Genomic DNA, 18,099 nt, shown 5'->3' on the forward strand with positions numbered 1-18,099 from the left:
AAACATGTCGTGTGGACGCACAATAAAGCACTGATTAGCAGGTATTCTGCTGTTTGCCTTTGATTTACATATCCCATGATTGAAGTAGACTTAATACATCCTGCTTTATAGTGTAATTTTCTATACAGGGACATTTATGCCCTTTCGAACTTTGTATTCATGTGGTTCCTGTTAAAACAAAGGTTATAAAAGGGAAAATAATGATTATTAATAGCAAAGAAAACTCCTCTAACGTACTTTGTTGGCCATGCACATCAGTTGCTGAACAAGCACATTTATATGAGGATAATAGCATTTCCATTGACAGACTTTTTCAACTTGGTCTTTCAAAGGGATTGCGATGGGTACAATGAATCATATTTGTATATTTAAATAGTTATAGAGTCAGACTTAAGGTTATTATTTTAAATACAATGTTATTTATCAAATATATGATTTTTCAGATCCCTGGGCAAAGACATACTAATTAATAAAAGCCAAATAGAACATAGAATTGCAGGGTGAATTGAGAAGCTTTTAAATGTAACTTCCAATCAGAAGACACTATCCAGGGTGAAGAAAGAAATGAAGTGGTCAGAGAATAGACTGAAACATCTCTATTCCACCCTTCAAGAGCTGAATGAAACCCTTGAGCTGGTAGAGATTGAGAAGCATCCAGATGAGCTATTTCTGAAACCCCTGTCCTGGTTTATCCAGAACATTGAACATATAGGGAGTCAGAAGCAAAATCATGTTGCAGACTCACTATATTAGATGCAAACAATGCAAATCTCCATGCAGACATTTCATTATGATTTTCCTATATTTTGTGTGCTGTTTCTATTATTCTCTTGGATTATTGCAGCTTCCCTCACAATAGCAGCCTCTAATCCAGTGATCCCCAACCAGTAGCTGGTAAGCAACATGTTGCTCGCTAACCCCTTGGATGTTGCTCCCAGTGGCCTAAGCAGGTGCTTATTTTCGGATTCCAGGCTTGGAGGCAAGTTTTGGTTGTATAAAAACCAGGTGCACTGCCAAACAGAGCCTCAATGTAGGTTAACAATCCACATAGGGGCTACCAAATGGCCAATCACAGCCCTTATTTGACACCCCAAGAACATTTTTCATGCTAGTATTTTTCCCCAACTCTTTTTACTTCTGAATGTTGCTCATGGGTTCAAAAGGTTGGAAATCCCTGCTCTAATCAAACAAGTGATCCTGAAGGTCCTATAGAAGAGGTCACACCAACTAAAGCCAAGCAGAAATCTTAAGATCAGATGGAATTAGTGAAATTAATTAATTGATTCATATAATCTCTCCTTGTTATTCTAAACTCAATTAACATTTCCCCTTTGATTATTTGCAGATTCAGGCACCTTTGTCACCATAACCTGAGGTTGTTATTGTGGAATCAGAAAGTCCATCCAATAGGTAAGTGGGTGTGTGGGGATTCACTCAGTATTATTCTGTCAAGCTAATATCTGGCCAAGCCGTCACAATTTATTCAAACTTGACCCTAGTTAACTTATGCCATTCCAATGAAGTCTACAATGTTTGGTGTTAAAAGGAGTGAACTGCTGGCCATGTTTCCATATGGTGAATGTTGGCACAAAAGGACCCCACTCAATTAATACTATCAGTATCCCTATATAAAAGCAGAGTTATCACAAATTAAGCTATATGGGACATTGCTGCAAGAGGTTGGGTGCCCAATCCCTAGAACACTACATAATTTATTCTAATTTATTATGTGAATAAATAAATGTATTCAAATTAATCACAATAACCATGAATATTGTTACACACTTACACGGAAGTGTGTAAATATGACGGATTGTGAGGAAGAGGAGAATATTGAAGAATAATCTCATTGTTCCACTGGTGGCCCCATTCTCACTGTATCTCCATGAGTGCCAATAAAGCTGCTGCCAATATTACTGAATGTATCATGAGTAATTACAGAGTAATACAGAAGTGTAAATGCAATAAAATCACAGAGATGATAGTTTTGTTTTTAGCGAGATTTGTTTTGTTGCTATTCACACTGGGCGACAGTGTAGAAGAGAGAAACATTTTACTTGTGTAACTGTGTACGCTTGTCAAACTGTGTGCTTCCTACAAGTTTAATAAAGCCACTAATAAGTGGAAAAGTACTGTAAGTGTGTGTCTGTACCATACATCTGAGTCAGGTAGTCAGGGGACAATGGAGAAGTGCAGGAGAAGGATTAGCACTGATAGCAGGGGAGGCTGGAGCTGACTTTTCAGGATATAGTGACATGGTTTCTTTGTGTCTCCTTTTGTCTGCAGCTGCTATCACTCATTATCCCTCAGCAGTAGTGGAGACAAGTGCTCAGACTAGGGGTAAGTGACAAAAGAGTTATGTGCCAGCTTCTGCCTACTAGTGATATGTGGGCCAGTCTGATGCCCACGGCACTCACGGGTTGAGCGGGTTTAGACCGTCCTCACTGCAACTTTTGCAACCTTAGACTGTTTCAGACTTCCGGTTTTATAGGTACACACCTGCCCTGTCACTTTTGCATACCTCCCAACTGTACCGTTTTTCGCAGGACAGTCCTGATTTTGACAGCTCAACCGGCAGTCCTGGATTGTTACTGCAATGTCCCGACTTTTTCTTTGATCTCCTGCACTGAACAGCCGGAAAAAGATACAAAGTTTCTAAAACGTAATTGGCTTTTGGCAGAGAGCCCTGAATATACCTTCATTAGCAAAACTGTAAAACCACAGAAATGTGTTCAAACGTTCATAACCTGCCAAGTTTTGTAAAATAAACATGGTATTTAGGGGTGTGGCCACAAAAACAGGCGTGGTCAAAAACATTTCACCGCGCTTCATGCACCAAATATTTTTGGCCCTCTTTCTGTTTCAAAAATGTTGGGAGGCATGCTTTTGTGATGTCATAGGTGTGGGGGGGGGGGGGGTTGGCTAATGTCCATAAATGGATGGGGAAGCCGGGCAGGTTCGTTATTGAGCTTTTCTCGACTCACACATTACTACTGCCTACCTCTAGTTCCGGCCCTGGTAGAGGTTGACTTAATTCTTTATTGGTCCCCAGACTGAGCCCTGTCACCTCCTCCCCATCCCCCACGCATGACTTACGGCACTTGGCTTTCTTGGAGTTTGAGGTTGGTCTCTGCCAATGGGGACAGAACATGCAGGGGGTGAAGGAATAGCTCTAAAAGCTATGATCTGCAGTTGGTTATTTATATCCACAGATAAAGGGGCTCCATGATATTTAATGGATTAATAAAGTGAAATGTCGGTAACAGTAGAAAATTCTGCACAATAAATTCTAAATCACTCTTTGGGTTGCCAAGCTAATTCCCAGAAGTGGCCCACTGAGGTCTACAAACAAGCTAAACCTGATATTGGGGAAAGGTATCAGATTTTATTTTGTGTGAAAACAATTCTAAGATTCTATTTGCTTTGTACTATATGGTTACTCTTGCGTGCACTGGATCTGCAGTACTAGATTAGGAGTTATTATGTTTCATTGGATGAATTGGTGATGCGATTAGTACATTTGTTTTGGGACACAGTAGGGGTCATTTATGAATTCAGGCACAATACTGTATGTGTAAAGTTCAATTTTGGATGCATTTCACTAGGTTTTTTTACCCATAATCTCTAACGCAGTTGCAACCAATGCATCAAAATTGCTCATAAAACCCCTGGCACCCACCCCACCCACATCTGTGGCCTAACACGCCTTGCCTCCCCCAGTGCAGCAGCAATTCATGTGTGGAGCATTGTATGCTGTATTATTATCCCCAGTTCCTCATTGATCATCTGCTTAGTTTTAAAAACATGGGGGAGAAATCAATACTGGATACTGTAAGTATGTCAAATCAAGAGAAGTGATCTCCACTAGAGGTGCTAAGGAAAAAAATCAAGAAGTGGATAAAATGGAACCATGCAAGTCATATTACAATGTATAATACTATAAGTCAATCTCATATCGGATGGTTTCTTTCAAACAGTAGATCAATTTACCTGACCCATTATTAGTTTTGCACATTACATTGCTATTAGGAAGACTACTTCTAAGAGACAGAAGACAGAAGACTTCTGCCTATAGCAAGCCTCAAGTCTGGCTCTCGGCCACCAGGTCATAGTATTGTTGAGTAAACACATTCAGGAACTAGCATCCATCTGGCAGATGCTTTCTACCAACCAAGAGTCTCTTCTCCTACAGTATTTTAAATGTTGGTTCCTTGGTGATAGGCGTCCTTCAACTCCTAGTACCAGCATACAAGTTGCAGTTGTGCACTCAAAATAAAATTGACACAACCTTTTTATCACTCAAGTTCACTTTATTCCCTGGGCTTTAGTGCCTCCCGTGTGTGTTTTAAAATTACTTCTGCCAACTCCTTAATAAACTAGTACTGTAGTTCAAAGGGGCTCTATATAGTATTCATAGTATCCTGATTTGCAAGTACTGTGCTACAAACATGTGCGGCTAAATTCAATATTCACAAACCATTTTTTGCACTTATCAGCATTTCTGACACTTGGTTTGGGCAAACAAACGAATTAAAGGAATGGATGTGATACTATATATGTGATACTATACAGTTCCAACATAAAGCTAATGCCCTGTGGGGCCAATTTCCCTGCTGCTTGCATCAGCCTCTTCATATGTTTGCATTTTGATGTTGAAATCTGCCTGCACCCAGACCAACACAATGGTTTGGGGTGCAGCCAAATGAGAAGGCTGATGCACAGCCTAAGGAAATTTTAAGATTAACTTTTCTTCTCTAGTACTAGTGTGTAACAAGAGAACTATTAATACACCCGGAGAAAGTCAATATATGTATGGGATACATTATCCAAATAGCTCCGAACGACAGGAAGGCGTCTCCATTTTATCCAAATAATCCAGATTCAAAAAAATGATTTCCTTTTTCTCTGTAATAATGAAACAGTAGCTTGTACTTGATCCCAACTAAGATATAATTAATCCTTATTGGAAGCAAAACCAGCCTATTGGGTTTATTTAATGTTTAAATGATTTTCTAGTAGACTTAAGGTATAAAGATCAAAATTACAGAAAGATCCGCTATCTGGAAACCCCCCAGGTCCCAAGCATTCTGGATAACAGGTCCCATACCCGTATCACCATAGGCTAAGGTAGGGTTTCTTTACTGTAAGAGAAGTAGAAAAGAATTGTTTCAGAGGGGAGGAAATATTTCATTATAATTAGTAATGGAGACAGCAATAGAGAATCCAGGGAGCAGTCCCTGCTTGTCAGATTTAGGAGTGATATTAGGAGTGAACCCCCCACAGAATGAGTGTTGGATCATGTTACTTGCATTTTTCTCACCAGCAGATAAATCCCTTAATCCATTTACTTTCAGAAATAATCAACTAGCAGCATTTTTCTTTCTAAGACATTTTACTTGTGCATCACATATACACACGCATTAGTGGCAAAATTCCATCACAGGAAACAGATTAAAGGAGAAACAAATCTAATATTCTTCTATGTACAGAGAAAACATGACCATTAGTAATCATACAGCTAATGTATTAACCACATATCAAACTGACATTTTTTGGAATTTCCTCAGTCCAAACAAGGAGATAACCTATTATTATTTGCCTGACAAATCACCTGAAGAAGGCTTGAGTGTTAGTGCAAACAAAGTGGTTTTATTCCGACGTTTGGCTCTAACAAAAGTCCTGTGTGTGCGTTTTTTTGTTTTTGGTTTATATCATTATATAACCAGCACCCAGGCAGTCGACATTTTTGTAATGTGAGTGCTTCAGAAACTATGCTCCAACAAACTCAGTTCTGTAACTAATGTATAAACCAGTAGGACATCAGACCAGCCCTACTTCATGGTTGGAAACAGACCAGCATGTGGCGCTGTTGTAACAAAATCCATTCATATTAACAGTGCATGTATCCTTTAATATCTTGGAATTTAAAAAAAAAAAATTAATTAACTTCAAATTTCAAAATTGTTTAGACTAGCGCTCAATTTTACATTCATTTATTTATTTTAAAGGTTTACTTATCCTTTAAGGATTTAATGAAGTTGATTAACATTAAAGGGGTTGCTCACCTTTGAGTTAACTTTTAGTAGGATGAATAGAGTGATAGTCTGAGACGATTTGCAATTGGTTTTCATTATTTATAGTTTTTGAGTTATTTATCTTTTTATTCAGCAGCTCTCTAGTTTGTAATTTCAGCAATCTGATTGCTAGGGACCAAATTACCCTAGCAACCAAACATGGAACATGGATATGAATAAGAGACAGGAATATGAAAGAGGAGTAATACAAAGTAGCAATAACAATACATGTGTAGCCTTACAGAGCTTTGTTTTTTAAGATGGGGTCAGTGACCTCCATTTGAAAGATGAAAAGAGTCAGAAGAAGGCAAATAATTGAAAAACTATATAAAAAAAAATAGTGAAGACCATTGGTAAAGTTGCTTAGAATTGGCCATTCTATAACATACTAATTGTTAACTTAAAGGTGAACCACCCCTTTAATAGACCAGTGCAACATGGGATTACATATTTACTATGTAAAACTATGAATACTGGGTTATTGGTTATTTTATCAAATAAGAATATTGGGGAAGATTCACCAGTGGCATTACCCGGGTTATGTGCTGTTGCATCAAAGAGGATCTTGGTCTACAATATTCTAAAAAATGAAACAACTTTAGAGAGTTGCAAATAAATGTCCAGTGTATGGCTAGAAGCATGTGACCAAATGGGGATTTTTTACTTGGCACAATGTATTCTATAGTCAAAATTGCTGTTGCCTTCCCATTGAATATCAAAGGAATTGCCTCAAGTAGTCACTGCCCACATTCCACATAGAAAGAATAGTGAACCGTTTCACACAACTCCTTGGAAATATACCCTGCAAACGACTGACAAAAGGGAATTTAAGCATATAAGGTGCAGTTTATGTAACTTTCTTATTTAGCAGCTTTTTATACCATCCACATGAGGGACACTAATATACTGGGGATTTTACCTACAACAGGCATTTTACACCCAGTTTATCTTGAAATGATTCACTGATTTATGTTGTATCATACCTTTTATCCCTTTCATTGGCATGGATTCTACATTTCCAGTTGCCTCATTTTGATCTGCCCATCATATGTTCCCATGGGAAGCTGCCGGAACTAAAGAGGGTTAAAAAAAAGTGTCCAGAAATGAAAGTAGCAGTAGCAGCGCGGGTGAACTGCAAACACAACCAAAACCTAGGGAGTAACCTATAATGTATCTGTTCATTTATACAACATAATTCTCTCGCATGTAATGAAATCGCATTAATAAATAATTTACATTAATTTATACATTAAAAATCAAGTAATAATGGTCTTTGGACAATATATGTCAATTAAAGAGATTGTGGGTGGGTGGGTGAAGTGCACGAATATCACTGATGCACAAAGGGTCAAGACTGGCGCTTAGCTCTCCCTGTGATATTTTTTAAATTGGGTCAGCACCACTTAAAGGAAAACTATACCCCTCAAACAATGTAGGTCTCTATAAAAATATATTGCATACAACAGCTCATGTGTAAAACCCTGCTTCATGTAAATAAACCATGTAAATTACATAATAATGTACTTTTTTAGTAGTATGTGCCATTGGGTAATCATAGAAAATAGCCATTTTAAAAAATAAGGGCAGCCCTCTGGGATCGTATAATTCACTGTGCACACAAACATACCAAACAAACTATACTTGTTAGGGCACGTGAGCCAATTAACAGACAGAGTTCTGTCTTTTGCTTCCACACTTCTTCCTGTTACAGTTAGTGTTGAAGTATTTCTGGTCAGGTGATCTCTGAGGCAGCACACAGACCATAACAAAATGGTGGTTCAAGGCAAGAGATGTAAAAGGGTAATATTCACGTAAATATATATTCCAGTTTGATAAGATTCTTTAATATGCCACTAAACCATCTGTTGCTTAAATATTCTTTTTGGGGGTATAGTTTTCCTTTAACACTCTTTCGGCCCTCTGTAAGCATGTACATGCCATCTTCTAGTACAGACACAAAAGTGTTACGTGCTCTGCTGTAAAGAGAAACCTTTGCCACTAATCTACACAGTAGTAGTAGTAGCAGCAGCTGTACTGCATATTTGGGATGAATAGCCTGTGCCCACTTTGTAATTGTGTATAATATTGTGCATACCCCCCACCAATTGCATTCAAGGTAGTACTATCTATATACATTACTTTGTTGTAATTATGTCCCTTTCTTGAAACTCAAATAATAATAGAATTCTATACTCACCTGTATTGTGCCCATGAGCCCAGTAAAAAGAAATGGTGTCAAAACTGCATTCTGCCTACTCTTCTAGTTAAATTTTCTTTTGTTTTATAAAACAAAATGTGATTCCACCACCCTGATCCTTTACAGCAGCTGTGGTACAGCAGCATTCTAGTTAACCACCTAATATAACTAGCTCCTTATCCTCACAGCCAAAACACAGGCAGCAATTGGGGGAATGGATGAGCTCCTTTCACATTGATCATTATCTTTTGTTAAACTAATTCCCCTGATTCCACAGGGTGGAAAGGGTTATAAAAGGAAAAACAAAACAGGAATTTATTAGTACTTTATAATTATAAAATATGTAAATTTTCAATTAAAAGAACAGGCAGAATATATATTAAGACCTATTTATTTGGCTCATGCTGAACATAGGCACACACAGGTACCCTTTAATAAGGTCAGTACATATCTACTTATAATAGCTAATGTTTTGACAATTTACTTTCAATTTTATATCAAAATTAGAATTCATATTTGGTTTGAATCCTGATCATTTATTTTGTGAAAGATTGTAAATTTAGCTGAATCCAAAAACCAACTATTTGCTGCCTTCTTAGTGTCTACACTCTGATCTTTTATCTATTTCATATCCTTAGACGATTTATTGGAGACTAAATCTGAATTAGTGTTAAAAATGAAGGTGTGCTAGTTGTGCTATAAGATCACCCCAAAACTAAACCAGGTTCTGAATCAGCAGCACTTTTAAGAAAAGTACAAGAATTTTACAGTAATGAAAGAAGATACGTTTAGAATGTGGCAGGTTCAAAACGCATCTTTAATGTTCTTGAGCTGACGAACAGCAAGGTCAACCGGGAGACTAAACTTCAAGGTACTGAGACGGCTGAGGATGTTCAGTGCACTTTCAAAGCCACTGCTAGCCATGTAACTCCAGGGTTGGTAATGTGTTTGAATCAACACTCCTGATTTGCACAGAAGATTAAGCCAGGAGACCAATCGTTGCTCGTTTAGCGCCATGCACATCAGTGCCTTGAACTCTGAGTCAGCACCCCGCTTGAAAGGGTCGTGTTCTGTTAGGACTGTGTGAATAGCGGAAAGGAGGCTTTGCTTGGGTGTAACCTTGCGGTTTCCAGATACCGGCAAAGAGAAGGACTGAGAAAGTTTTCTAGCTGGTGACTCCACAAAGGCTTTCCCATTCTGCTCTTTGTAGTATTTCACAAAGAGTTCCCAAGGGTGCATTGTGGGTGGTGAGGTGCTGAAGACTGGGATTAGGCAGGCAATTGGTGCCAACACCAGGCTCATTCCCTGAGATGTAGCATAAAGGCCATGGGATAACAAATCTCTAATAGCAACTGCCAACTCTTTCCTTACTGTTATTGTCAGTTCATCTTTCCCACCCACTGCAAGCTCCTTCACGCTGACGACATGTTCATGAGTTTGATTCCTTTGTGCCAGTTGCCTCACTTTCTCCACTGATTCCTGAAGCTTCTTTATCAGTGGAGAGAAGTCTCTGTTGCTCTCATCTTGTTGCCATAAACTAGTCGGTACAGCACCTGTGCCGCACCCAAACTGACTGACAGCAAACATCTGAAGGACAGCCAATGCACGGCGCAAAAGGTGCAGTCTTGTTTCCCTCATCTTATGCGCTTGCTCTGGTGTCACTGATGGAGAGAAGTAAAAAAAAATCATAAGCAAATGTAAAAAATGCCTAAAGGGTTAAATGAAGTGTAAAAATAAAACTGTTCAAAATAAAAAAAATTCAATATAGTTTGCCAAAGATATTATCTATAAAGGGTGGGGTGAATGGATACTACTAATAGTAGTAGATAGCCAGAATACTACTTCCTCCTCTACAGCTCTCTAACCTGTCAATTAATCAGTGACTTAACGAAGGACTTTGTGGGACATAACTGTTCAGTTAGTTTGCTTTTGATCCTAACTAGCGTTCTCATGATTAAATGCAAATTAACTGAATAGTTACATGCTTACTGCCTACACATTAGGGATCACTGTTCTAGGAGGACTAGCTTGATCTACTACAGCCATAACTATGCACTCATCAGTCAGTATTTGTGATGCCACAGGGATATGGAGCATGTTCCGCAGGTGTGATAGCCACAAACTGATTAGTATGTACTGGGAGTGACTGCAATAGATCAGTCTGCTTGTACTAAGAACAATGCAAATAGGCTACATATTGTACCCAAAACAAACAGGTACACGGGAGATAGAGGCAGGGTGATTGCACCGTTAAATAAATGTAGGTAGGCTGCCATTTTCATAAAGCTTCTGTGGTCTATAATGTGGGGTCCCATTTTCCCCACAGTTAAATGCAGTGTTGCTTCACATAAAAAAAAAAAAAAAAACTTCCATACTTTTATTCCGATGATTAGTCTTGGTATTTGGAGAATATCCTTCTGTTCCACTCGCTGAACAATCCACAGGGCTGCCAACTTCATCTGCAAAGAGCAAATAAATCACATACAGTATATGTTTCCCAAAACCAGCCTTCCAGTAATAGTGCAGGATACAAAATGGGGCAGTGCTAGTGAATGTGCTTTTTATATTAACATTAACATTAATGGGCAAAAGTCACACAGTTATTTTATTGCTACCGGTAGGATCTATAGCTGCATTCAACTATACATCTGGGTGCCAGAACAATCATATGTATCGCAAGCCGTGGACAGACTTCCCCTGCTGATTTAAAAGAATCTTGTGGAAATTATACATTCTGCAAATGGTACAAATAACTATGAACAGAACGCAGTTTAAATAATAATACATACATTGTACAACATTACCCCTATAGCTAGTAAATAAAGCACTATCTCTGACTTTATCTGACCTGTTTTTTAAGATGAGCCAGAAACATCAAAGGATTTGTGGCTATTATAAGGTTATGCAAATGTTTTCCATTAAGGTGGTAGTTTAAATTTGAATCAATTTTTAGTATGAGGTAGACATATTCTAAGACAATTTGCAATTGGTCTTTATGTTTTTATATATTTGTGATATTTTTCCTTTTATTTTTCAACAGCCCCCAAAGATTTTAGGAACTATCTTGCTGTTTTCTTGCAGGATCTGATTCACTTGGCAAAAAAACATTTTTATTTCAGTCCTGCTGAGAGTATCCCTTTAACTGGCTGAACTATAAAAGTATGCGGCCATGATACATATATTAGCTTTTCAAACCTTGAATAAATTGTATAAACATCTCCAAGTCTCGTATCTGAGTTTTAAGCTGTTCCACCAGCTGTTCCTTCACCCGAGCTGGATTAACTATCTGGGCAATAGCAGCGTCCACCCTCTGCCGTAGCTCTTCTGGAGACAGACAGCTAATGTCCTCTTGGAAGTTAACATCCAGTTTCTTAATTAACTCATCTATTATCACCTACAACACCAAACAGACAGAGACACAGGGTCCATTTGTAATAGAAAAACTATTAAAATGAGCTAAATGATAATTTAATTCCTCTTTAAAGGGCAACGATCAACGAAAAATAGTTTCTTATACTGGAGGTGCAGTCTAATAGGGCCCACACTCTGGCTGGGGGAAACAATATGTTTGCAAGAAAATGCCCATTATAAAATGCCATGCCACCCACCATGGTCCACAGAAGCTGCATACATCTAAATTAGATCAGCACTCTGTGTACTACTGTTACCCTTAATTGCCCTAAAGGTTGTTAAAAACTATTCTGTGAGAAACATATTTCCCAAAACTTAAAATATCAACAGAGTAAAGAAAATTCCCTCTTAATGATGTAGAGATTGCCATTTACAACTGAACATTCAAAGATCATAACCAAGCAGGGCTGAGTAACAGTAGTATCCAGAATACTGAAGTAATTTAGATTTAGTCAGCTATTCGGGCCTGCCCTCCACTGCTTTACAGAAAATTTCTTTATTCCTATGGTGTTAGAAATGAATGCTCAGGGTTTAAGATATTTTAAAGTCAATACCAAGGATACCAAACAATATGTCTTTAACAAATGATTTCTTACCCTCTGTTTCTCCATGACCATGGACTGTGGAAGAGAATCATAGTTGCCTTCCTGGTATGCAAATGTCTCCAAATCATCCAGCTGAGTCTTTAACTGCACAATTAGCTCTCGTTGCTTTTGCCTTTGGGCCTCAATTCGTTCTCTCTTCTCCCACTCACTCTGAGATATTAATCATAAAGAAAGGGAAAAAAATAAATTATATATTACAGTTGGCATTTTGGAAAATAAACAATGTTCAGTTAAATATGAAAATTGCACTTTTAGTAGTATAAACTTAACCTTGGCTACTCATAATCAAACTATCCCAGTTTGTACCATGAGTACCATCACTCCCAATCCATAGACAGGGCATGATTCTCTTCAGATGTCTAAACAAGAGATCTGACCATTATAGGACACCCAAACAACCCATAATAATGCAAACAACTGACTTAACTGAACTTAATCCATTTGTTTCTGTTATATTGAGTTTTAATATAAATTACAAACGAGCAGAAACTGTTAGATTTAGTTCATATAGTTCTTTATAAGTTATTTGAAAGAAACACATAATATAATCAGACCTAAATCCAAAGTACCAAAGAAAAACAAACTAAAGGCGTCTTGTTACTCTCTAAGGGTTAGTTCACTCGAGGAGATTCCGGGAGATTTTGTCGCCTGGCGACTAATCGCCTCGTCTTCTGAGCGACAATCTCCCAGCTCAGAAGACAAGGTGATTAGTCGCCAGGTGACAAAATCTCCCGGAATCTCCTCGTGTGAACTGACCCTTATGAGAACTGGTCTGACAGAAAGCAATAAGAAATAACCATGACATATACATTATATTGTATACCTGTGTAATGGCTTGCTGAATTAAGAAGTGTTTACAAGCATCACACCCTAAACACAGGCTCCAGGAAACCCCTCTCAATTGGGCCTACAGACCTCTCCTAACTGGACCCATGTGCTTCCCTAAATACTGAACTTGCAGCTTTAGGTAAGTCCTGGTAAAAAGCTCTAGACAGGATTGAGAATGCCTACTCCAAAAGCAAGCAGGACAACTGGAGAGGAAGAGTAGGGACTTTTAAAGGAACAGTTCAGTGTAAAAAATAAAAACTGTGTAAATAGACAGGCTGTGCAAAGTAAAACATGTTTTCAATATAGTTTGTTTGCCAAAAATGTAATGTATAAAGGCTGGAGTGACTGGATGTGTAACATAATAGCCAGAACACTACTTCCTGCTTTTCAGCTCTCTTGGTTTCCACTGATTGATTACCAGGCAGTAACTAATCAGTGACTTGAGGGGGCCACATGGGCCATAGCTGTTTGCTTTTGAATCTGAGCTGCATGCTGAGTAAAAGCAAACTCACTGAACAGTTACGTCCCATGTGCCCCCCCCCCCTTTAAAATCACTGACTAACTAAGAGTTAGAGAGCTGAAAGCAGGAAGCTGGGTTCTGTTCTGTTATGTTAGACATCTAGTCACTCCAGCCTTTATACATTACTAACTATTTCTAACTATATTAGAAACATTTTTTTTTACACAGCCTATCTATTTACCCAGTTTTTATTTTTACACTGAACTGTTCCTTTAAGTTTTGCCCTGTTTCTGTGCTAGAAGTGACATTAAACCCATGCTGAATATTGAAATGGAGGTAAAAATAATGTATTTTGTCCTATTTGTGTGAAACATAAAAATCCAAGTTAACTAAGGAAATACTCACCAATTTCTGCTAGGGGAAAAAGCATGCAGAGAAGAGAAAGAAAAAACTGTTTAACAAGGGTTTGTCAGTAGTAGTAGTGATAGTACGGACACATTGGCAGTGATTCTATAACAGGTTTTGCAGGTAAATGTTAAAAGATCGGGTGTGTCTGCTGTTTGACTTTCCATGCTGCAGAAAAAAAAAGACCTTTGTAATGCCAGAACTAAGCTTTTCTGCACTCTCACATTTATCTACAAAAAGATGCAAGAACCAATCTATACTGTTAGAATATTAACACATCAAAAACAGCAATATCTCATTTGATAAACTGTATTGAAGGTAACGTTTCATTTAGGATGAACATATTCCTACGTCATTTATCTTCCTAGTGGAGCCCAACTTTGGGTTCTGATCCGTAAGGGCTAAACTCCAAGTGTACTTGTGTCAGATGGAGTCGGATTGACAAAATGCATGCGACAAGTTGGATGCAGTCACATGGTTCAAAATACAGGGGGACTGATACAAAAAACTGATGTGTAAACTACATGGAAAATTTTCCATCCAAGGCATGGGAATGCTGGATAGCTGACCCGAACCCGTCCGACTCTCTGGTAAACCTGCGGCCCCAACATCACTACCATGGTCTCTATGTGAAGTATTTCACACTGGGCCACTCAAATGAAAGCAGAGGGACACATACTTTGGATGCTTTTTTGAGCAGCTGGAAAGTAGTTCAATCATGCTCCCCAACATATCCTTCCCTTTAGTTTGCTACTGTCTCCCACATCCCCCCACTAGCACAGCCTCCTGCTTCTTTCGTCCCTCAGAAACTATTCCCCAAACCACAAGCATTAAGCCAAATGCCACTCTGTGCCAAATACACCCAATCACTAAATCACCCTGATGCATCTCTCATGCCAAAATGCCACAGATATATTCCTCTTCCTGAGAAGCTCTTTGTATTTCACTGCCCACCAAAGCCATGACTTCCCTGCCTTTCTTTGTCTCCAAATACAACTTCTGCTCCATGAAATTTCTCTTGTCCTCAGTATAATCTATACCTCTACATAACCCAAAGATTCATGTCTGCTAATCTGTCCCCAATATATGTGCCTGTGCCCTCATTTTACCTCCAACACAACCTCTCTGCTTTCACTTGGTGCAGATTTTTCTACCAATTACAAACATCTTTTGCCAAAACCTGCACTTTTCCTTTTGTGCAGCTGAATATTTGCCTGTCCCCTGTCCTGTCTGCAAAGCTTCTAAGTACACAATCAATGTCACCTTTCTGTAATATACATTGCACAGATTAGCACTAGCAAATAAGGATTAGTTGGGAGTGTTGATACAATGCCTCTCTTCAATTCTACATGACTTCCAACCCAAATAATAAATAATCCTATCAAGGAATATGATATAGTGAAATGCAGAGCCATATTTATTTTGTGTTTGTTGAAGCCTAGGCAATTGCCATGTATGCACAAATTTACATTACATACATCTGGTTGTCAGCTCTTCTTCATCCATTGTCAGCTCTTTTCCACGCTCTCAGTTATCACTCCTCATCCCTCATCTCTCCTCTATAGGTGCTCAGCCCTCTAAATAATCAATGGAGGATAAAGGAGCACTGACAATAAAATAGTTGTTGACGAAGAAGACAGCAGAGCAGAGAGCGGATTACAGATGTAGTATATGGGGAGATGGTGGAATGAATAATGAGTTATGAGGAGGGCACATGTAAAAGTGTTGGCATTAATGAGAAATGACTATGCAAATAGCACATGCAGGACACTGATTTGTGCCGATTTCTCCTGTTTTAGTGGCCTTTGTGCCATTTGCATAAAGGTGGACTAATTGCAGCAGGCTCTGTGGTTGCCCTGGATCCCATTCTCGCATATTCTCTGGTTTTACGTGCCACCAAAAACAGCAGGAATCAAAATGCCTATTGCTGCTGCTGCTACTTTGTGTGTGAAGCATACAAATTGGTAACAACAGATGGGCTTGCAATATTTTTAAAAAAACAAAACAAAACAGCTTTTGTCTACTGGAAAACAATTCGCTGTTAAAATAACCATGTGCCATAGACCTTAAACGGGTGCCAAATTTTAGATACCCCCAGTGATTATAACCACTTACCCGAGATCCCTGGCTGGTGCTCCTGTTTGCCAAAAACTGCACCAGCCTGGGGTACTTGGGTAGGAGCCTCACTATTTGGCCCAGGGCAGTGTGCATGTGCAGCACAGTGAAAATTGGGCTTTTTGCTTCTAAGTAAGAGAAGAAAGAAATGGGCGACAAATGTGACGACTAATGAGCTAGTACAGAATTGCTCCGAGCCAGTGAATTTTTGAGCAAACTGGAGCATTGGTTAAGAGTCTGAAGTAAGCAATTAATATCACTGGGGGGAGGAATTGACATATTTTGCACCCCCCAAATTATTATTGCTCTCCACAGTGAGGATCTCCACCGCAACTAGGATCAAAATCTATCATCAGCTGCTTTTATTACAATAACTTAATCATGTAAAATCATGGATGAATCTGAATTCTCTTCAACCAATTCTGGGTTACAGGGATTGTGTACCAATGCAAGCAGTTCAGCCCTGATAATTGCATGTATTAGTACTCCCATGCTATTTCAAATGTTCTGGCCACCTTAAATTATAAGTTTCTCTGTCCTTTTAAATAGGGACATTGATGTTGTTCCATCACTGAGCATGCCACATAAGTGACTGCCTTAAAAACACTGCTATACAGGTATAGGATTTGTTATCCGGAAACCCATAATCCAGAAAGCTCTACATTACGGGAAGGCCATCTCCCATAGACTCCCCATTTTAATAAAATAATTCAAAATGTAAAAGATTATTTACTTTCTCAACTACCTGAAACTCAAGCAGAAATTAAATTAAGAAGTAACCAGGAGCTGGAGTGGCTGGGGTGTCCTCAATTATTTACTTTTTCTCTTTATGGGCTCTTACTCACGAGTGGTTGTAGCTGCGCTCTCCTGCGTTCCATTTTTCTGCGTTCAGCCGCAGGGGAGCGCAGGAATAGACGCATTACATTTTTTCCAGTGATTGACATTGTTGCCGGTGGGAAGGCATTTCAAGGAGATTAGTCGCCCGCAGAAGCGAAGATTTCTTGCAGGCGACTAAATAAATCTCCATCACCCTTAGCAGCACTTATTGCTAATTATTTTGCTTTGATGTGTAAAGTACCAAAGTGCCAATGCTGTTTCTAGTACTGAATCCTACAGGTGAATTGTGAAGCGCCACACTCCTCTTGGGCAACACTTAAAGGGTTACACTTGTTTTCCCACACAGGTATTCAGCTAGAGACCCCACCTGGAGAGCTAAGGAGACCCCATCCAGGGAAGCTGTAATTAGCTTTACATTGGGATCTGGTTCCTGTGCAGGGAAGGGATCCATAACATATGGAGTCAGGAAGTAGACCCTGGGAATGCTGGGAGATATGAGGGGCCCTGTGACTAATAAGGCCTGGAGTTCTGCGCTCAATTATCCCCAGTCCTACGTGCAAATGTTACTTACAGAGTCGTCCAGCACCTGCTCCTCCAGCATCCGTGTCCCCAGTACGTGCGGGCTGCCTTTAAAGGCGAAATCCTCCAGCTCCGCCAGCAGCTTCTCCTTCTCCCCTCCCTCAGCGCGAACGATCTGCTTCAGCCTGAACTGCACCTGAGCGAAGTGCGACGTTAGCGCCAGCAGCGACGAATTCAGCAGCTCCTGCTCATCCTCCAGCCTCCTCAGCTTCTCCACCAGCTCCCCCGACACCGAGCCGGAGCGGAGACGGACCGAACAGCTGGCTTGCCCTTCCTCCGTTTGCTTGGAGTCCTTTTCGTTTGTTTCCTCAGCCACTGCCCCCACGGGAGCCCAGCGCTCCCCAGTGAATGGCTCCCCATCAGACAGGGACATTTCGTCGGCAGACATGGCTGATCCCTACAGCACGGCCAGCGCCACCATACTGCAATCCGTAGGCAGCTGATGACGTCAGCAGAAAACCAGGAACTAGTGACAGGTGGCTATTGCCATGACAACAATGCGAGTGCGACATCTTCCGGGGCTACGCCCCTTTTTTCTGGAATATTTTGCTTCATCATTTTGGGAACAAAAACAAGTTATAACTCCAA

General features: G+C 39.5%; 1 protein-coding gene across 2 annotated transcripts; it reads right to left on the reverse strand.

Annotated features, from left to right (window-relative positions):
• Positions 1-8,646: 8,646 nt before the first annotated feature.
• Positions 8,647-17,986, reverse strand: rundc1.L (RUN domain containing 1 L homeolog). 2 transcript variants are annotated; one of them, XM_018235159.2, is made up of 6 exons: positions 17,504-17,986; positions 13,981-13,986; positions 12,279-12,437; positions 11,467-11,665; positions 10,647-10,730; positions 8,647-9,932 (listed from the first exon to the last, which is right to left on the reverse strand). In XM_018235159.2, the coding sequence occupies exons 1-6, from the start codon at positions 17,897-17,899 to the stop codon at positions 9,076-9,078; spliced, it is 1,701 nt and encodes a 566-aa protein (XP_018090648.1). In that variant the 5' UTR covers positions 17,900-17,986; the 3' UTR covers positions 8,647-9,075. The 2 variants fall into 2 exon arrangements, with proteins under 2 accessions (XP_018090648.1, XP_018090649.1); XM_018235160.2 differs by lacking the exon at positions 13,981-13,986 and having other exon boundaries at positions 17,504-17,985.
• Between the last annotated feature and the right edge of the window lie 113 nt (positions 17,987-18,099).

Source organism: Xenopus laevis, chromosome 9_10L (genome assembly GCF_017654675.1).
Source record: "Xenopus laevis strain J_2021 chromosome 9_10L, Xenopus_laevis_v10.1, whole genome shotgun sequence".
Classification (NCBI taxonomy): domain Eukaryota; kingdom Metazoa; phylum Chordata; class Amphibia; order Anura; family Pipidae; genus Xenopus; species Xenopus laevis.